General features: G+C 44.1%; 2 protein-coding genes across 7 annotated transcripts in view; both read left to right on the forward strand.

Moving 5' to 3' along the window:
• The window catches only part of MED13 (mediator complex subunit 13), a 156,508-nt gene extending 145,683 nt beyond the window's left edge, over positions 1-10,825 (forward strand). For all 4 annotated transcript variants that reach the window (XR_015733180.1, XR_015733183.1, XM_034434573.3 and 1 more), the window contains exons 27-30: positions 3,113-3,261; positions 6,674-6,847; positions 7,872-7,972; positions 9,346-10,825. Coding sequence is in view for 2 of the 4 variants with exons in the window: in XM_034434573.3 (XP_034290464.2) it covers positions 3,113-3,261; positions 6,674-6,847; positions 7,872-7,972; positions 9,346-9,478 (557 nt within the window). In the remaining 2 variants the exon portion in view is untranslated. The remainder of the gene's footprint in view (positions 1-3,112; positions 3,262-6,673; positions 6,848-7,871; positions 7,973-9,345) is intronic.
• A 4,860-nt stretch (positions 10,826-15,685) lies between these two features.
• Positions 15,686-21,391, forward strand: part of INTS2 (integrator complex subunit 2) — a 58,871-nt gene continuing 53,165 nt past the window's right edge. The window contains exons 1-3 of one of the 3 annotated variants that reach the window (XM_034434567.3): positions 15,686-16,035; positions 20,215-20,521; positions 20,624-20,762. In XM_034434567.3, coding sequence (XP_034290458.2) covers positions 20,229-20,521; positions 20,624-20,762 — 432 coding nt within the window. In that variant the 5' untranslated portion in view covers positions 15,686-16,035; positions 20,215-20,228. Of the gene's footprint in view, positions 16,036-17,049; positions 17,138-20,214; positions 20,522-20,623; positions 20,763-21,391 lie in introns of those variants that run through there. The other 2 variants (XM_034434568.3, XM_087890088.1) reach the window with 2 other exon arrangements.

Below are 21,391 nucleotides of genomic sequence, written 5' to 3' on the forward strand. Positions count from 1 at the left end.
TTCGTGGCTAAAGCCCAAGACATTTGTTAAGTGAGTTTTGCCCCATTTTGCAACTTTTTTTTTTTTGCTTTGGATGTTAAGTGAATCACTGCAGTTGTTAAGTGAATCATGCCAATCTGGCTTTTCCCATTGACTTTGCTTGTCAGAAGCCAGCTGGGAAGGTCGCAAAAGGGAATCGACCCCTTGACCCCAGGACACTGCAACGGTCATAAATACACGCCAGTTGCCAAGCACCAATTTTGATCACATGATCAGGGTCGTAAGTGTGAAAATTGCCCATAAGTAACTTTTTTTTTTCAGGGCCCTTGTAACTTCAAACGGTCATTAAATGAGTGTTTGTAAGTCGAGGACTATTTGCAGTCTCTGGGTGTGGGGGTTTCCTTCCTTCTGCTGGTTCAGGACTCCCAAATTCCACAAGTATAGGTAGTCCTCACTTACTAACTACAACTGGGACTGGCAACTCAGGTCATTACATTTGGACACAACCAACTTAAAACGTCAGTTCCGGCTGCGGTTGTAAAGCAAATCACAGGTCATTCAATGAGACACCACGTGACTGTGACTTGCGACTTCCTGCCAGCTTCCCCGTTGCCTTCCCTTGTTGGAAGCTGGCTGTGTGGTGTTGCAGTCGGTGGTCCTGCGATTATGGGATGTTGCAACCATTGTAAATGCATGCTGGCTGCTAAGCATCCAGATCACACAGCACTGAAAAAAATAACTTACGGCTAGTCTTTGCACTTAACAATCATTGCAGCATCCCCAAGGTCACTATTCACTTTACAATTGCGGTGATTACTTTAAACAACCATCGGGCTCAGCTCACTTAACCACTGCCCAGCAATGGAAATCCTGGTAGTTGTGGACCACCTCTATAGAAGTCCTTCATTGTAACGAAGCAGACTTTTAATTTATTTTGCAGAATCTATACTGAGCGCTTTAAGAACTTATAGAATAGAATAACAGGGTTGGAAGGGACTTTGGAGGTCTTCTAGTCCAACCCCCTGCTCAGGCAGGGAACCCTATACCAATTCAGACAAATGGTTGTCCAGTCTCTTCTTAAAAACTTCCAGTGTTGGAGAATTTACAACTTCTGGAGGCGAGTTGTTCTACTGATTAATTGTTCTCACTGTCAGGAAATTTATGCCACCGGCAACTGAAAATTTTGCTCATAATGTAGTAGACTGTTCACACAGCGATGAAAGAAAATATCTCAAGCCAGTTCTTTGAAGTTGGAAACAAATATGATAAATTAAACAAAAGAGATTGGCAAAAGGTCAAACGTAGGCAGACTTAATAACTGCCAATTCAATTGCTATGTTAGCCAGTGAATATCCTGGCTGCATAACAGTTTAGGTCCTGCCCAGGGGTGAAATGCTCCCGGTTCGGACCGGATCGCCCGATCTGGTAGCAATGGAGGCGGGTGGTTCAGAGAACCGGTAGCAAAGATCCCTGCCTCCACCCAACTCCAATTGCCCAGCTGAGCCGCGCAATCATCAGAGGCTTTTTTTTTTTAATTTTTAAAAGCATTTTTAAAAAGGCTTTTAAAAGTAAAAAAAAAAAGCCTCTGATGATCGTGCAGCTCAGGTAGGATCATCAGAGGCTTTTAAAAGCATTTTTTCTACAACCTCTTCGGCCGAAGAGGTTATAGAAAAAATGCTTTTAAAGGGGAAAAAAAAGCTTCTGCGGATCAGGCAAGTCAGCTGGGATCGTCAGAGGCTTTTAAAAAAAAAAGAAAGTCTCTGCCGATCAGGCAAGTCAACTGGGATTGTCAGAGGCTTTAAAAGCATTTTTTTTACAACCTCTTCAGCTGAAGAGGTTGTAGAAAAAATGGTTTTAAAAGTTAAAAAAAAAAAAAAGTTGGCCACGCCCAATCAGTCATATTACCCACCACCACCACCACCACCAAGCCATGACCACAGAACCGGTAGTAACAAATTTTACATTTCACCACTGATCCTGCCTTTGTAGTTCAGCCCCAAATAGTAACTGTTGTAATATAGGTCAGATAGGTTGGACACACTCCAGTCCCTTCCCTGAAGTAATAGCATGTAGGGCAGGGGTGGGCAACTGTAGCAACTTTACAACCTGTGGACTTAAATTCCCAGAATTCCTGAGCCAACATGAATAGCTCAGGAATTCTGGGAATTTAAGTCCACAGCTCATAGAGTTGCTATAGTTGCCCACCCCTGATATAGTGGGACCTAGGAAAGGAGCCTTTACTGTGACTGTCCCACTTCATTCATTCATTCATTCATTCATTCATTCATTCATTCCGTCCATCCAATTTCTATAGCCACTCATCTCAGTCAATGAGATGAGGCACTAAAGCTTTTTAAAACAATAAAAATATCCAAATTAAATAAATATAAATTGCAGCCGAGATATTGGCTAGTAGCAATACAGCCAAAGAGCACATCAGCCAAAGAGCACTTGAAACATTCAACACCCCAGGTTAAGGGAACATAGCCAGATTTTTAAGGCCTTGAAAAAGGCTAACGATTGGAGCGATTTTAGTCTCTGAAGGGAAAACGTTCCATAGAGCAGTGGCCACTGGGGATAAAGCCTGTTTTCTGGTCCTCACTCTTTGGCTGACGTTATCTGCAGCATACCTATTCTGCTGGATCAAATTGGACATGGAGAAATTACTGGGAGAAGACAGTAGGCTTTAAAGGCGACAGCCAGCCTCTTTAACTGACCCTGGAAACACATCGCAGCTGGTTATGGAATACATCCCCCTTTAGCTTTCTGGAAAGCCAATAAAATCTGTCTCGTCGTGTAGGCTCTGTGGTCGTGTTTTAGCCTGTGGAGGAAACCTGGGGTTGGGGGTTGATTAAAGTCCCAGGTTTGTTAGTTTTTGTTATATGTTTTTTTTAATATAATTTTATTGTTTTTGTGAGCTGCTCAGAAATATTTCAAGACAGGCAGCCATTTGCATCACAGCAAATCAAATCAAATCAAATCACATCAATTCTATAAGTCAATTCACAATCATTGGGTCTAACATTGGATGGATGTGTGTATGTTTTCTTCTTTTTTTAAAATAAAAACATGTGAGTTGCTCCTCCTTAGTCAACGTTTTTTTTTTCTATTTCTGTGAATCTTTTCTTTCAAGATGGAGCAGATGGAATGGGAATCTTTGATTTGCTGGACACTGGAGATGACCTGGACCCTGATATCATAAACATCCTTCCTGCGTCCCCAACAGGGTCCCCTGTTCACTCACCAGGTTCTCACTTCCCCCATGGAGGTGATATGGGCAAGGTAACTTTGCATGAGAAAACAGGTTGTTGTTTTTTTTTGACCTGATTGAAATTTCTTCTTGGATATAGTGATTACTTCAGAATACTTAAATGCTTCTGCAGCCAATGCTTACAGGTTTACAGTAATGATGATGATGATGATGCTTGGCAGGGTGATCAGATCTACAAAACTATAATTTGATTATCATAGTAGGTGGCCGAGCTAATCTTGAAAAGGCTAAGCAGGGTTCCACCAAGTAAGCACTTGAATTGGAAACCTCCTATCGGCCGCAATTAACCAGGGAGAGGAGTGGAGTTCAAAGCACTAAGAGATTATTTTTGTCACCTATACACCACAATCTGGTCAGTTAACAGTTGAAGCTCAGTTGACGTTAGATAAAGGTCAGTGTAATTCATGGAGGGCTGGACTTGGTTCTCTTGTGGATGTGCAATGATTCCAAATTGATGACGCGTTTAACCCCGCCCTCCAATTCAGCCTGCTCAACTCCTAAACCTCTAGGTTTGTAGGCTATTCTGGGAATCAAAAAACAGAACCCTGGAAGAAGACAAAAACTTCCATGTTTTTGTCAAGATAAGAGCAGGGACGGCCCATTCTAGCCACCAGGAATTAAATACGACTTGAAAGCAACGTTACTTATAGTGTGATCACCCTTACAATATGCTACTCAGCTCTAACTGTAGCATGTTAAAAGGAAAATATAGAGCTGGAGACGGTGGCAAAAATAGAAACCAAAATTATCAGCAGGTTGAACTATCATTCCTCACAAGCAAATATTGTTCTGGAAAAAGGGGAAGTAAGGGAAAATGTAATACACATTTATGGAATTATGCATGGGAAGGATATATCTATACAGGCGGTCCTTGACTTATGACCACAATTGAGGCCAGCATTTCTGTTGCTAGGCAAAACATTTGTTAAGTGGGGGTTGGCCCCATTTTACAACCTTTCTTGCCACAGTTGTTAAATGAATCACTGCAATTGTTAAGTTAGTAACATAGTTGTTAAGTGAACCCGGCTTCCCCATTGACTTTGATTGTGAGAAGATCACAAAATGGGATCACGTGACTCCCTGCAACCGTCATAAATATGAGTCAGTTCCCAAGCATTTGAATTTTGATCATGTGATCCTGGGGATATTGCTACAGTCCTAAATGTGAAAAACGGTCATAAGTCCCGTTTTGCAGTGCTGTTGTAACTTCGAACGCTCACTAAACAAACTGTTGTAACTCAAGGACTACCTGTAAAAATAAACACAATGCGCTAAGACGTTTGCAGTACGATAAACACAAATAATATGTGTAATTCCACATCAGCAGGATAAAAAGTTGGCAGCCTAGTGCGGTACAGTCAAACAGGAATATTAATAATTAGTCACCAGATGCCTGCTAAAGCAAGATTATTTTCACCGCTCTCTGGAGGCTACTTCTGCCGACTGTCGACGGCCAGCAGTTTGGCACTTCGAGTCTCACCGGCTCAAGGTTAACTCAGCCTTCCATCCTTCCGAGGTCGGTAAAATGAGGACCCAGATTGTTGGGGGCAAGAGGCTGACTCTGTAAACCGCTTAGAGAGGGCTGCAAAGCGGTATATAAATATTAAGTGCTATTGCTAGTCTTTGATGGTGTTGTTATGTCCATCCACTCCAAAAGACTTGGGGGCGAGAGTGGGGGAGCTTACAACATCCAAATATACAATTATAGGTTTGTTTTAATATTAAGTAATTAATTCAAGACTGAAACGATTATCAGATAACTAATATTTAATAGGAGCCATGGTGGTGAATGGGTTAGAATGCAAAATTGCAGGCTAACTCTACCCACTGCCAGGAGTCCAATCCTGACCGGCTTGAAGTTGACTCAGCCTTCCATCCTTCTGAGGTCGGTAAAATGAGGACCCAGATTGTTGGGGGCAAGATGCTGACTCTGTAAAACTGCTTAGAGAGGGCTGTAAAGCACTCTGAAGTGGTATATACGGGGGTGAAATGCTCCCGGTTTGGACCGGATCTCCTGATCCGGTAGCGATGGAGGCGGGTGGTTCGGAGAACCGGTAGCAAAAATCCCTGCGTCCCCCCCCATGCCCAGCTGAACTGCGCAATCATCAGAGGCTGGGTTTTTTACTTTTAAAAGCATTTTTTCTACAACCTCTTCGGCCGGAATAAATGCTTTTAAAAGTAAAAAAAAAAAAAAGCCTCTGATGATCGCGCGGCTCAGCTGGGATCGTCAGAGGCTTTTCAAAGCATTTTTTTCTGCAATCTCTTGGCTGAAGAGGTTGTAGGGAAAAAAATGTCTTTAAAAGTCTCTGGCAATCCCAGCTGACTTACCTGATCGTCAGAGGCTTCTAAAAACCTGGGGGGGAGGGGGGAATGCAGGGATTATACAAAAGTATGAAGGCTATTGCTTAACGCATTGTAAGCCACCCTGAGTCTCCGGAGAAGGGCGGCATATAAATTAAACAAAAAAAAAAAACTTCAAACAGTTAACAAAACAGATGGTTGTACGACGAAGGACTACCTGTAGTACATGCTTAAACTCACATGGTGCCTGATGAAATTGACCAGCAGAATTCTAGGATAATGGCGAGGAAGTGAACTCCTTTTTAAGGTGAATTTAACAAATTTCTAGGCGATGAGGCTATTGATAGCTACAAACCAGTGGTGGAATTCAAATTTTTTTTACTACCGGTTCTGTGGGCGTGGCTTGATGGGCGTGGCAGGGAAAGGATACTGCAAAATCTCCATTCCCACCCCATTCCAGGGGGAAGGATACTGCAAAATCTCCATTTCCACCCCACTCTGGAACCAGCCAGAGGTGGTATTTGCCGGTTCTCTGAACTACTCAAAATTTCCACTACCGGTTCTCCAGAAGCTGTCAGAACTTGCTGAATAGGCACCCCTGCTACAAATTCTGTGGCTGGGAGAGATAAGGAAATATGTGTGTGTGTGTGAGATACATTACTTTTTTCAATGTCGTTAAGTTCAAACGGTCACGAAACAAACGGTCGTAAAACAAAGACTATATAGTTAAACTCACATAGTGCCTGATGAAATTGACCAGCGGAAGATAGGGCAACGGTGAGCAACTTAAATTCTTTTTAAGGTGAATTTAACAGATTTTTTTTTTATTTTTTTTTAAATTTGATTTATATGCCGCCCTTCTCCGAAGACTCAGGGCAGCTTACAATGTGCTCAGCAATATTTCTAATTTCTAAGCGACGAGGTTATTGATGGCTGTAGACTCTGTGGCTGGGAGGGGTAAGGAAGTGTGTGTGTGTGTGTGTGTGTGTGTGTGACTGCTCCCCAAGTCTTGCTTGTAAGTTTCCCGGAAACAACTAGCTGATCCCTAGCTAAAACATAACATTGAATTGCTGAATTTGAGGCTGATTCTAAACGCCGGTTTTTCTCTGTTGGTCGTATCAGGGTCAAGGTACCGACCGGCTGCTCTCCACCGAATCCCACGATGAAGTCCCCAACATTCTTCAGCAGCCGTTGGCCCTCGGCTACTTCGTCTCCACTGCTAAAGCAGGTCCGTTGCCTGACTGGTTTTGGTCGGCATGTCCTCAAGCACAAAATCAGTGTCCTCTGTTTCTTAAGGTAAGGAGTTCCTGTTGCTGGGGGATAGGAAGGGCGTTTTGTCGAAGATTATGTGGAAAAACCCAGGAGCTAAAGCCGTAAAACAGGACAGGGCCCTTTTTCTTTTTCTCATGTTATTTTCGAGGGATGCTTTTTGGAAGGGAAAGCGAATGGAGGAAGGAAAGGAAAGGGCCAAGGCAAGGAAAGAAGAGCGGCTATGGAGAGCCAAGGTTGTGTGCCAAAAGTGCTTTTCCAAAAAGGCAACTGGACTTTCTTGGGTCTTTTTTTTTTTTTTTTTTTAAGCTTTTGCTTCTCATCCAAGAAGCTCCTTCAGTTCTGAAAAGCACCTTTGGGACAAAAGGAGAATGGAAAGTGAAAGGAAAAGGAAAGGAAAGGAAGAGGTTAGGGAAGGAAAAGAAAAAGGGAAGGGGAAAGGAGAGGAAAGGAAAGGAGAGGAGAGGGGAGGAAAGGAAGGGAAAAAATGGAAGGGAAGAAAGGGGAGGCAGAGAAAAGGAAAGAGGAGGGGAGGGGAAGGGAAGGGAGGAAAAGAAAGGAAAGGAGAGTAGAGTAGAGGAATGAAAGGGAAGGAAAGGAGATTGAGGCAGTGAAGGAAATGGAAAGAAAGGAAAAGAGAATGGAGGAAGAAACAGAGAATGGAGAAAAGAAAGAATAGTAAAGGAAGACATTGTGATTATGGCAGGTAGAAAAGAAGTGTCCTATATGTGCTGTATTACAACATACCTGTAAAAATAGGTTCATGAAATTTACAGCTCGCTGCTGCTTTTCCAAAGCAGGAGGGGACTTCCGTCTCTCTGCCCAAAGAGGTAACAAGTCACGAGCCTTAAGAGACGGCTGTAACCAAGGACACCTAGCGCAGAACTGCTGCTTTTATTTCCGAGGCCTAAGCTACAATTCCTAGTGTTTTCACTTCTGAGATTTCGCCCCATAGATAAGAGTATCCATTGCAGATTGAATGGGGAGATAAAGGATCATATGAGCTGATTCACGCTGAGCACTGACTCTGGGCTTTGGCTTCTTCTTACAGGCTTCTTTGCACCTCCACGTGCCTTCAGTGCAATCGGACGAGCTACTTCACAGTAAACACTCCCACCCTCTTGACTCGAATCAAACTTCCGATGTCCTCAGGTATGCACGTTCCCTGCGTGCGCACGTGTGGTTATTGCAGAAATGCGTTTTCATTATTTCAAGATCCACTACTGGGCGCTTCTCAGTTTTGACCTGTCAAATAGCTTCCTGCTTGTTTGTTTTATTTTGCCTTTCTATCTCCATATAAGCCAGGGGTCTCCAAACTTGGCAGCTTTTAAGACTTGTGGACTTCAGCTCCCAGAATTCCCCAGTCAGCTGTTCAACTTTTGGGAGTTAAAGTCCACAAGTGTTAAAGTTGGTTGGTTTGGGGACTCCTGATATAGTCTATAGACCAGTGATGGCGAACCTTTTCGACACCGAGTGCCCAAACTGAAATGCGTGTGCATGTGCTGGAGTACCGGAAACCTGAAGGTCAGCTGGCCGCCCCATGCGTGCCTATTTTTTTGGCCATTTTCAGGCCTTTTTTTGGGCCATTTTCAGGCTTTTTTGGGCCATTTTTCAGGCAATTTTCAGGCTGTTTTTTTGGCTGTTTTCAGGGCCTTTTTCGGGACATTTTCGGGCTGTTTTTCAGAAACCTGAAGAGCAGCTGGTGACGGCACGCATGCCCACACAGAGGGCTCTGTGTGCCACCTCTGGCACGCGTGCCATAGGTTTGCCATCATGGCTATAGACCTTGGGAGACTGGGTCAAGAGACAAAGCCAACTCAGATAACAGACAGTAGAGCCCTTAACTGGATGTGGAGTAAGATCATCCTCTTCTTCCTCCCCCTCCTCCTCCTCTTCTCCTCCTCCTCCTCCTCCTCCTCCTCCTCCTCCTCCTCCTCCTCCTCCTCCTCCTCCTCTTCCTTCCTTCCTTCCTTCCTTCCTTCCTTCCTTCCTTCCTTCCTTCCTTCTTTTTTCTTCTTTCTCCTCCTCTCCTCCTCCTTTCCGCACAGTCAGCCAGATGTTCAAACTGGATTTCGCATTTTTGCTCCTATCATGTTCCTCCCAAGAGCCTGGAATAGGCATGTTTTTATTATTATTAAATTAATTTGCCACTCATTTTGTAGTTTGAGACCAGACCGAGCAACCCCAAAAGGAATCCTCCCTAGGATTCTCCCTTAACCCCTATCCTCCCTTACCCGCTATCACTAAAGAAATGGAGCAAAATTCAGTTAACAGCTGTCTTGCTTAGTAGTGGAAATTTTGGGCTCAAAGGTGGGTCATAAGTCGAGGACCATCTATAACCTTTGGGCTGAGTGCAGCTCTCTTGTCTCCTGACGGATGTTCAGTTTCTTGTTATCTGTAGAACTTCAGTTTGCCTGTGGAGTTTGGAAGTTGAGTCCCTGGATTTTTTTTACCTGCTGAGCTTTTCTGAAAGCCAAAAAGGCCTCCCTTTTTAACGATCTGTTTTGATTTGCTTCCGTCTCAAGGTTTGTGTTGGAACAGTACAATGCACTCTCGTGGCTCACCTGTGATCCTGCGACCCAGGACCGGCGGTCGTGTCTCCCAATTCACTTTGTGGTGCTGAATCAGTTGTATAACTTTATCATGAATATGCTGTGATCTTTATCCAAAACCGACTTTGCGAGATGAAGAACAGACACAACAACCGAAAAAGGGAAAACAGGATTCCACTGCAGGACTCAAAAGTTAATTCTTCTCTGTAACGTCATTTTTTTGTGATGGAGGGCAGATGGAAGTGGGGGAAGCTGTTAATCATCCTTCATTGTTACCAAGGATTGTGACTTTCGGTGGGAGGTGCATAACCTGGTTGTTTGTTCCCCTCTCTCTCTCTCTCTCTCTCTTTTTTTTTGGGTTGGTGTATTGCGTATATCTGACTGGCCGAAATGGTGAACCGGTCAGTCGACATGTATTATAACGCATCTTTTGAGTAGCCAAGTATCCATTCTCCTTCAGCCCATCAACCTGTCACAGTATTTGTGAAGAGTTTATGAGCCATAGGCCCCTGCCATGTTAATAAATATTTTAAAAAAAAAGAATGAGCATGGAGACCATAAAAATGATGAATGAGGGAGAAATGACAAAAAAAAAAATTTATGGAACGTTTTCGGAACATTGCAATGTTCTTGTATTGGATTATAGTATCTAGTATTCAAAAAAAAAATGCCTGCATCTCTTATTTATTGTAAGTTTTTAAATGTATAAATTGTCTTATATTTCTTAACCTCTTTTATAAAAAAAAAATTTCCTAGAAGGTTTATACTGCCTTCTTGCTTTAAAGCAATTGGTCTAAAATTATATCTGTAATCGTCTTAATTGAAAGTTGCGGTAGATTGCTTTTAGAGTGTTATTTTTTTGTAAGCGGGTGGGGAGGGCTGGGGAACCGCAAAAATTTGTATTTGGTCTTGATGTACAGTTTAATGGGGAATATAGGAAGGTGGGGAGGGATAGAAATGTCCATACCTTTGTGTGTGGGAGATTTACAGCTAAGCTGTAGTTGCAGATTATACGTGTACAGTAATGAAGTTCACTGTGTTTATATAAAATTGAAGAAAAAAATAAAGGTACCAGGTCTTACAGCAATTTTATATCACACATTTGCAGAGTTAACATAATGGCAATATATTAAAAAATAAAAGTGATATTGTTAGGTGGTTTAACTTGTAGTGAGAATTTAAAGAAGAAGATAATAATAAATTGTTTTATTTTATTTTATTTTATTTTATTGGTATTTCTGTTTGAGGGCCGAGACTAACTTTGGCAGATTCCCTTCCCTGTTTCTCGGGAGGAAGGAGGATGTGCTTTAACTACAAGGGCCTCTGATGTTTTTTTTCCCTGTGTGCATTTTAGCCAAGACAGAATCTGTGTCATCTGATGAAATTGCGACACTTTTTTTCTAAAACAAAGAAATCCCTTGCCCTCAATAAACTGTGTCACTTTCATTTTCAAGCATTTGTGTTTGTCACTAATCAAACTTCTCCGGGGGGGGGGGGGTCGGAATTACGGGGAAATCGCTTCTCTCGTAAACCTTTCTCTTTCAGGCTGAAATGTTAGCTTAGCTCAAGCCATTTTTTAAAAAATGGTAAAAGCCATTGCAGCTGTAAGAAAACTAGTTGATTTTGATATCTGAAGACTGCAGTTTGTTATTAATTTAAATAGATTTTCACTAGACGCTTTCAGAATTGATTCCATGAATGCAAGTTCAGTCTTCTTTTTTAAAAACAGAACAAAACCCAACCCTTACCTCTCTCCATGCCTTGATTTAATCTTTGTTGCTTGCACATTGTAGTGGAAACTCTTAATCTTATCTGTACATGGCCTTTCCTCTTTTAACTCAGCGGTTGTGTCCTGGTGGGATGAAAACGCAAAAGGATGTGAAAAAACCACAAACTCTTCACTGCTACCTTTAACTCTATCAATAGACCCTTCCTTCCTTCCTTCCTTCCTCCCTTTCCTCTCCTTCCTTCTTCCGTCCCTCTTTCCCTCTGTCCTTCTCTTTCCCTCTATCCATCTTCCTCCCTCCCTCCCTTCATCTCTTTCCTGCCTTCCTTCCTCCGTTCCTCTCCTCTTCCGTCCCTCCCCCTCCATCCTTCTTTCCTTCTTCCTTCTTCCCTCTATCCATCCTCCTTCCTTCCTTCCTTCCCTCCCTCCCCCTCCCTCCTTCTCTTTCCCTCTATCCATCTTTCTTCCTCCCTCCCCCTCCCCCCTTCATCTCTTTCCTTCCTCCGTCCCTCTCCCCCTCCGTCTCTCCCCCTCCATCCTTCTTTCCTTCTTCCTTCTTCCCTCTCTCAATCCTCCTTCCTTCCTTCCCTCCCCTCCGTCCTTCTCTTTCCCTCTATCCATCTTCCTTCCTCCCACTCTCCCTTCATCTCTTTCCTTCCTTCCTTCCTCCGTCTCTGTCCCTCCATCCTTTTCTTTCCTTCTTCCTTCTACCCTCTCTCCATCCTCCTTCCTTCCTTCCCTCCCTCCCCCTCCCTCCTTCTCTTTCCCTCTATCCCTCTTTCTTCCTCCCTCCCTCCCTCCCTTCATCTCTTTCCTTCCTTCCTTCGTCCCTCTCCCCCTCCATCCTTCTCTTTCCCTCTTCCTTTCTTCCTTCATCCCTCTCCCCCTCCATCCTTCTCTTTCCTTCTTCCTTCTTCCCTCCCTCCCACCCTCCCTTGTTGCTCTAGTCAGTGGTTGAAACACCTGGTAGATTATAACTGGGCTGGGTGACTATGGGCCAATCACTAGGAGATGGTGAATTCTAGTCCTGCCTCAGACATGAAAGCTAGCTGGGTGACTTTGGGTGAATCACCAGGAGACGGTGAGTTCTAGTCCCACCCTAGGCATGGAAGTCAATTGGGTGACTTTGGGCCAGCCTCTCTCTCTCAGCTCAACCCATGGGGGGAAAAGTAGGAGGAGAAAGGAATATTAAGGCATGTTTGTTGCTTAGGGTTATTTGTACGGCCCTGGGAAACTGCGGGCATCATAAATACATGCCAATTGCCAAGCATCTAAGTTTTGATCATGTGACTACTGGGATGCTTTCAACAGTTGTAAGTGTGAAAAATGGACATAAGTCACCTTTTATCAGTGCCGTTGCAACTTTGAATGGTCACTAAACGAACGGTTCTAACTCAAGAACTACCTGTATATTCGAACACGTTCTGATATAAACTTGTTCAAAAGTTGCACTTGACGGTTTTCTATTCCTGTGACATTGTCTATTATTCTATTAATATTAATTCTATTAACATTTTCTGTTCCAGCATAGCAGTCCTGTGGCATTGCATATTATTCTATTAATATTTGCGTATTATTCTATTCTATTAATACTCCGCAAGGTTCCTCAACCAATGACAATTCTGCTAGAGATGTCTTTGGACTTGATTTCTCAAGATTGTCCAATGATTGAATTTTATACATAAGTGTCTGCCCTTTTACGTACTAGCAGAATGGGTTTTTCCACCCCAACCTCCTCCTAGAACAGTGGTTCTCAACCTTCCTAATGCCGCGACCTTTTAATACAGTTCCTCATGTTGTGGTGACCCCCAACCATAAAATTATTCCTAAAACCATTGAAAATATGTGTTTTCGGATGGTTTTAGGCGACCCCTGTGAAAGGGTCGTTCGACCCCCAAAGGGGTCCCGACCCACAGGTTGAGAACCACTGTTCTAGAACTTCAAAACACCAGGGCAGAGCGAGTAATTTGGGAGAAGAATAATAAAAGAAATGTCGCTCCAAGTGAAGTTCAACTCGGAATAGAATAGAATAGAATAGAATAGAATAGAATAGAATAGAATAGAATAGAATAGAATAGAATAGAATAACAGAGTTGGAAGGGACCTTGGAGGTCTTCTAGTCCAACCCCCTGCTTAGGCAGGAAACCTTATGCCATTTTAGGCAAATGGTTGTCCAATCTCTTCATAAAAACTTCCAGTGTTGGAGCGTTTACAATTTCTGGATGCAAGTTGTTCCACTGATGAATTGTTCTGTCAGGAAATTTCTCCTTAGCTGACTGATCTTAAAAATAGCATCTGTCTTCAATGAAGCGAAGTCCCTAAATAACTTGCAGGAAATATTAGTTTGCACTTGTTGCTATGCGAGTAACATTTCAGCGGAAGAAAATAAATTCCTTCGACTCAAACTTTCAAGAAAATGTTAATAACTAGTAGGTTTTCCAAATAAACCACATCTGAGAACTTGGCATTAAAAGAAGCACAGTTCCTGGAAATATTAGTTTCACAGTTGGTTTTGTGTTTTTAAAAAAAAACAAAAGCTGGATCACTTTAACAGGATGGGCGGAGAATTCTTATTTCAGTATCATTTAATGCTTTTTTCCCCCTCCTCCAGTATTTTAATGCTTCAAGTCTTCATTGAACATTATGATAAACGGGATGAAAATTTTTTTTAAAAAAAGAAATTAGGAACAAAGTGTTGTTGCAGAATGCCAACTTGTACAAATTGTGATTCAGGAAATGGAAACCGGTTTCTATACTTTTTAAGAACGAACATTCGAATGGAATAAAATTATTCATGAAGTCTTCCTTGATGTTCATGTCTTGATTTCGGGGAACGATAAACGTCTGACCTTAAAAACGGCAAAAAAGGTGGTAAAATCAGGCGCGATTCATTGAACAAACCGCCTTGCTTAGCAGTGGTCCCAATCGTAATCATAAGTTGAGGACTTGCTTCATCACCCCTTGGGACATTTTTCTGCTTGGTATTCCTCAGTACCCTTTCTAGGTATTAAACCAAGCCTGCTCACCTCTAGAAGCCTCACAGACAGCCTGGTGCTGCCTCCTCCTGACTCATTCTCCTGTCTGTGACCATCACTTATTAGATGTTCTCCCAAAAGTGCTTTTTTCAGGAGGCAACTGGACTTTCTTGATTTTTCTTTTGAAGAGGCTTCCCTTCTCCTCCAAGAAGCTTCTTCAGCTCTGTGTCAGCACTTCAACCTGCATTTACTCTAGTGCTGACATAAGAAGGAGAAGAGGGGGCAGCTGGCAAGAGGACGCTTGACTTCTCACCTACTTATTTTCCCTGGAGATAATGTTTCCGAGGAGATGAGATGGGAGGGGGGACATTCCTGGGAGCTGAAGTGGGAGATATGGGGAGAGTGAATTGGGAAGAGGGCCAATGAGACGCAGAGAATTGGGGAACGGAAAGGGAAGGTTTTGGGGTCAGGAAGTCAGTGTTGGCTACGCCACAATCGGGGACAGGTTGTCGTGCTTAATAAAATGAAAGGTTTCTTCAAAGACTATTTGTTTGGAAATGCAATTTATTTTAATTGAGACGACATCGAAACCTGACACTCTGACTGGATGGTGGGGAATGGAAGGATTTATACTCCTTGCAGACAGCTGGTCATTTGCATCCTTTTAGCAAGTCATTGAGTCCACTTGGAGATTTGTCTGTGTCCTCAGGGTCACCCGAGTAGTGCAAAAAGGATGTGGAGCCTTCTTGGCTGCAGGATGTTTTTCTGCCTGGTGTCCCTTCGTTGTTGAACACAGGCGCAGGTTGTTGAGATGTGTTGGAGCAAATGGTTTCTGTAGTCTGCAATTTTTCCTCTGGAAATTTGTTCACGCTCCCGCGCCATTCGAATGGCGCTCATCCCAACGGGGTGGGAATATGAACGGATTTCCAGAAAAATTGCAGACTACAGGAACCATTTGCGCTGTTTTGAAATGTAAAATATAAAAGACTTCCACCAATTCCCACCCCTTCCCCGCCATATAACCGATATTAAAGCATTTAAATCTAGTTGAGTTTCACAGCAAACTAAAAACCACCAATATTCCCACGGTTTCCACCCATCTCCGGCAATCGATAAAGCCCTCCAAATATTTAGGTTAGAAATATAAGTAGCCCCAGATTTTTTTTTTTTAAAAAAAATCAATTTATTTAAATCGGGTATCCAAGAGTGGCAACTTTAAGGCTTGTGGACTTCATCTCCCAGAATTCCCCCAGCCAGCATGGCTGGTTGAGGGATTCTGGGAGTTGAAGTCCACAGGTCTAAGTTACAAATAGTGGATACCCCAGATTTAAAACATTTGGATACCGCCTATCTTCCCGTTTAGAAACCTGGCTGGCTCAGAACTGTAATAAAAGAGAGAACAAAAACATATAAAACAACCCAACAAAGCACACGCAGCACAACACACGTACATGCAACAATAACAACAAACAACAGCAACGCTTCCCTGGGCTCCAACATTCACCAATCTTACACTGGCATCGATTTGAGGGCGGAAGTAAAGCCGGTAAGGAGCGACTTCCGCCCTTACGGGGCGGGGCTGCGTGCTCTTTCCTCTTCCTCGCCGGAAGTTATATTGCCCTTGTCTTTGGAGCCATGGCCTCCCTTTTGGCGGAAGTAGAATTGTTTTAACCCGGAAGTAGTGCTTCCCCAAGCGGTTTCGCTTTGCAGGAGGAGGAGGAGGAGGAGGAGAAGAGTGGATGCGAAGCCTTTCCTCGCCGCGAAAGAGCCCCGTTCTTATGGCGGGCGGGGAAGTGGAGCTTCCCCTTTGAGGGCGGCCCTGGCTTCCCTTCTGGCTTTCCCCCACGTCTATATTTTAGGTTTATATATATATATATCCCTCTTTCCTTTCCTTCAGGCGCCCTCAAGGGGGTTTTCATAGCACTCCCTCCTGCTCATTTCCCCGCACAACAACCCTGTGAGGTAGGTCGGGCTGAGAGAGAGAAAGAGAGGGAGAGAGAGAGAGAGAGAGGGAGGGAGAGGGAGAGAAAGGGAGGGAGAGAGAGAGAAAGAGAGGGAGAGAGAGAGGGAGAGAAAGAGAGGGAGAGAGGGAGAGGGAGAGAAAGAGAGGGAGAGAGAGAGAAAGAGAGGGAGAGAGGGAGGGAGAGGGAGAGAAAGAGGGAGAGAGAGAGAAAGAGAGGGAGAGAGAGGGAGGGAGAGAGGGAGGGAGAGGGAGAGAGAGAGAGAGGGAGGGAGAGGGAGAGAAAGGGAGAGAGAGGGAGAGAGAGAGAGAGAGGGAGAGAAAGGGAGAGAGAGGGAGAGGGAGAGAAAGAGAGGGAGAGAGAGAGGGAGAGGGAGAGAAAGAGAGGGAGAGAGAGAGAGGGAGAGAGAGAGAGAAAGAGAGGGAGAGAGGGAGGGAGAGGGAGAGAAAGAGGGAGAGAGAGAGAAAGAGAGGGAGAGAGAGAGGGAGGGAGAGAGGGAGGGAGAGGGAGAGAAAGAGAGGGAGAGAAAGAGAGGGAGAGAGAGAAAGAGGGAGAGAGGGAGGGAGAGGGAGAGAAAGAGGGAGAGAGAGAGAAAGAGAGGGAGAGAGAGAGGGAGGGAGAGAGGGAGGGAGAGGGAGAGAGAGAGAGAGAGGGAGGGAGAGGGAGAGAAAGGGAGAGAGAGGGAGAGAGAGAGAAAGAGAGGGAGAGAGAGAGGGAGAGAAAGGGAGAGAGAGGGAGAGGGAGAGAAAGAGAGGGAGAGAGAGAGGGAGAGGGAGAGAAAGAGAGGGAGAGAGAGAGAGGGAGAGAGAGAGAGAAAGAGAGGGAGAGAGGGAGGGAGAGGGAGAGAGAGAGAAAGAGAGGGAGAGAGAGAGGGAGGGAGAGAGGGAGGGAGAGGGAGAGAAAGAGAGGGAGAGGGAGAGAGACTGGCCCCAAAACCTGCAGGGACCTTTCCTGGTTGAGGATGGGTTTTATTTTAGATCTGCTGTTCTGATTTTTATTTAAAAAAAAAGATGCGGAGACTCTAGAAAGAGTGCAGAGAAGAGCAACAAAGATGATTAGGGGACTGGAGGCTAAAACATACAAAGAACGGTTGCTGGAATTGGGTATGTCTAGTTTAATGAAAAGAAGGACCAGGGGAGACAGGATAGCAGTGTTACTGCAGAGGGGATCTGGCCAGACTTGAGCATTGGGCGCTATCTAACATAATGAAATTCAAGGGTGACAAAAGGAAGGTTCTACATTTAGGCAAGGAAAACGAAATGCGCAGGTACAGTAGAGGTGGTACCTGGCTCAATAGTAGTAACTGTGAGAGGGATCTTGGAGTCCTAGCGGACAATCGCTTAAATATGAGCCAGCCGTGTGCAGCAGCCGCCAAAAAAGCCAACACAGTTCTAGGCTGCATAAACAGAGAGATAGAATCAAAATCACGTGAAGTGTTAATATCATTTTATAAGGCCTTGGTAAGGCCACACTTGGAATATGGCATTCAGGTTTGGTCGCCACAATGTAAAAAAGATGTGGAGACTCTAGAAAGAGTGCAGAGAAGAGCAACAAAGAGGATTAGGGGACTGGAGGCTAAAGCATAGGAAGAACAGGTTGACTGTTGACTCAGCCTTCCATCCTTCCGAGGTAGGTAAAATGAGGACCCGGATTGTGGGGGCAATAAGCTGACTTTTTATAAAAAAGAACACTGCTTGGGGGGGGGGGGGGGGCTTCGAAAGCCCTACTAAGCAGGAATAATACAAAAGTATGAAGGCTATTGCTTAACGCATTGTAAGCCGCCCTGAGTCTCCGGAGAAGGGCGGCATATAAATCGAACCAATAAATAAATAAATAAATAAACAGTTGCAGGAACTGGGTATGTCTAGTTTAATGAAAAGGAGGACTAGGGGAGACAAGATATCAGTGTTGCAATACAAGTAGTCTTCAACTTACGATCACAATTTGAGCCTAGAATTTCTGTTGCTAAGTGAGACGTTTTCTGAGTGCGTGTTCTCCCATTTATTTTACGACCTTTCTTGCCACATTTGTTAAGGGAATCACTGCAGTTGTTAAGTTCGTGAATGAACACGGTTGTTAAGTGAATCTGGCTTCCCCGTTGATTTTACTGGTCAGAAGGTCAGAAAAGGGGATCACGTGACACTTCCCCCCCCGGGACACGGCAACCATCCTAAATATGAGTCAGTCACCAAGCCATCCAAACTTTGATCAGGTGACCATGGGGGTGCTGCAGCGGTCGTCAGTGCAGAAAACGGTCATTGGTTGCTTTTTTTCAGTGCCGTTGTAACTTGGAATGGTCACTGAATTGAACTGTTGTAAATCGAGGACTACCTGTATTTGAGGGGCTGCCACAAAATAGAAGGAGTCAAGCTATTCTCCAAAGCTCCTGAAGGAAGGACAGGAAGCAACGGGTGGAAACTAATCAAGGAGAGAAGCAACCTAGAACTAAGGAGAAAATTCCTGACAGTTAGAGAACAATTAACCAGTGGAACATCTAGTTACCAGAAGTTGTGAATGCTCCAACACTGGAAGTTTTCCAGAAGATATTGGACAACCATTTGTCTGAAGTGGTGTAGGGTTTCCTGCCTAAGCAGGGGGTTGGGCTAGAAGACGTCCAAATCTGTTATTCTGTTATTCTGTAATAATGCTTTTCTGATCAACTTAAAACGATCTCCCAGCTTCTCTCTTCTCCCATGAAGTTCACAATAATCCTGTACAGTCAGTTAATCTTAAGGGATTGTCACTGTGAAGGAAGAAAAGAATATTTTCTGGTTTGAAAAAATATGCAAAATGCTTTTATTTTTGTATGTGATCACTGATATTGCTCCCTCCACCTACATGGTATCCTATGCATCAGTCTAAGAGCAGACAGATAAGATAGCAAAACTGCAGGGATCAAGGCAAGAAGGATAAAACTGATATTTAGCCAGTATTTCCGGTCATTTATAAAGTTGTTTTTACCGGAATGACTTGATAAATATCCAGACTTATGTCATATTGCAAGCTACTGTTCATCCAATTGGGTGCTCAAAAAAAAAACAACAAACAAACCACATTGCCTCAAACTTTTAAAAAGCTACTTGGTTTGAACGTATGTGAAATAGATTTCTATATGACCCAAAGAAAAAATTATTTAAGCACGTACATATTTAAAATTGAACATTATCACAATGCTTAGAGTCCTGTTTAATAACGTGTAATGTAAAATAGTGGGTTTTTGGTGGTGTGTTGTACATATTGATCATTCAGGAAGAAAGAATGTGGTAAACCTCAGTGGTTTGCTATACCTACACCTTTGGTTCGTGGATTAAAGAAATTAAAGAAACTGGAAAGCACACAATACCGACTGCTAAGTTTCCAAAACAGTTTTTTTCCAGCCTAGATGGGAAAAGAGGATTGTCATTTTTTCATGGTTTAGGTTTATTTGGAGTATAATGCTTGCCTTTTGCAATCATTGCTTTCTTTTTCCTCTACACATATTTTAACAATAAAAATCCATATCATAATTTTGTCCTTTGCTAAAGACCGAAAAACTTGGCTCTCTCTTGAATAAGAATAAGAATAATTTTATTTCTATACCGCCCTTCTCCCAAAGGACTCAGGGCAGTGTACAGCCTATTAAAAGCACAAAACAAACATCAATTAAAATAATTTAAAATTATTAAATTATTAAAGGTTCAGATGGGAGTGTCCCATTGCCGAATTGGCTGGTAGATTAGGTAATAGCCCACTTCCACTTCACTTATGCACTGATCTTTTATTTAATGCAGGGGTCAGCAACCTGCGGCTCTGGAGCCGCATGTGGCTCTTTCATTCCCCTGCTGCAGCTCCTTGTCACTGGTCGGCGCCACAATTTTGAGAGGAGCTTCCAGTTTGTGGGGGGAAAGCACAGCACGCTAAGAGGAGACTCTGTAGCAAGGGTCAGCTCCACAATTGATAGGGCCCTCGGTTAGGACAGGTAGAGGAAGAAGGACGCTGCGCTAGGAGGAGATTCTATGGTAGGGGAACTGGATTTCCGGTCGGCTCCAGAATTGAACGGGGCGCTTCCTGTTAGGACCTTTGTGGCTCTTTGAGTGTTTTAAGGTTGCCGACCCCTGATTTAATGTATTGTTCACGTAAATCCATTGCTTGATGTTTGACTATTTTATTTTCCAAACTCTTCATTGTTGGTGGTTTTCAGGACCCCTTGGCAAAATGGCGGAATGTTCAGCCCTTCAGTTTGTCAGTCCTTACACCTTCGAAGCCATGCAGAAGGTGGACGTGGTGCGTTTAGCGGCGCTGAGCGACCCGGAGCTCCGATTGTTGCTGCCTTGCTTGGTGCGAATGGCCTTGTGCGCGCCAGCTGACCAGAGCCAGAGTTGGGCCCAGGATAAGAAGCTCATCCTCCGCCTGCTTTCGGGGGTCGAAGCTGTCAACTCCATTGTAGCTTTGCTCTCTGTGGATTTTCACGCTTTGGAACAGGATGCGAACAAAGAGCAGCAGCTGAGGTAACGGCTCCACGGTTTTCGTTTCCTCGCGACGGTTTTTAAAAAGTGCTGTAACGGATCGGAAAAGGGATTTTTCCCCCCCCCCTGTTCTTCTCTTCTTAGACATAAGCTTGGCGGAGGCAGCGGGGAGAGCATTTTGGTGTCCCAGCTGCAGCACGGCCTGACTCTGGAGTTTGAACACAGCGATGCCCCCCGGAGGCTCCGCCTCGTGCTGAGCGAGCTGCTGGCAATTATGAATAAGGTGAATTTTTCCTTCAGTCCTTCCTGACAAGATCGCCTCTCTTTTCGGGATGCTTAAAGCTCTTGGTTTTCTTCTCCCCCCCTCTCTCCCTCCTTCTCTCTGTCCTTCTCTCCTTCCTTCCTTCCTGCCTTCCTGCCTTCCTTCCTTCTCTTTGTCCGTTTCTTTCTTTCATCCCTCTCTTTTCTCTCCCTTCCTTCTTCCCTCCCTCCTTTGCCCCTTCCTTCCTTTCTTTCCTCTTTGTCCCTTTCTTTCATCCCTCTCTTTTCTCCTTCCTTCCTTCCTCCCTCCCTCCCTCCCTGTTCTCTTGCTTTCCTTCCTTCCTTCCTTCCTTTCCTCCCTCTCTTTGTCCCTTTTTTATCCCTCTCTTTTCTCCTTCCTTCCTCTCTTCCTCCGTCCCTTCCTCCCTGTTCTCTTGCTTTCCTTCCTTCCTTCCTCTTCCTTCCTTTCCTCTCTTTGTCCCTTTCTTTCATCCCTCTCTTTTCTCCTTTCCTTCCTCCCTCCCTCCGTCCCTTCCTCCCTGTTCTCTTGTTTTCCTTCCTTCCTTCCTTCCTTTCTCTCTATGTCCCTTTCTTTCTTTCATCCCTCTCTTTTCTCCCTTCCTCCTTCCGTCCTTTGCTCCTTCCTTCCTT

Source organism: Pantherophis guttatus, chromosome 1 (assembly GCF_059756535.1).
Source record: "Pantherophis guttatus breed Tessera chromosome 1, ASM5975653v1, whole genome shotgun sequence".
In the NCBI taxonomy this organism is placed as follows: Eukaryota; Metazoa; Chordata; class Lepidosauria; order Squamata; family Colubridae; genus Pantherophis; species Pantherophis guttatus.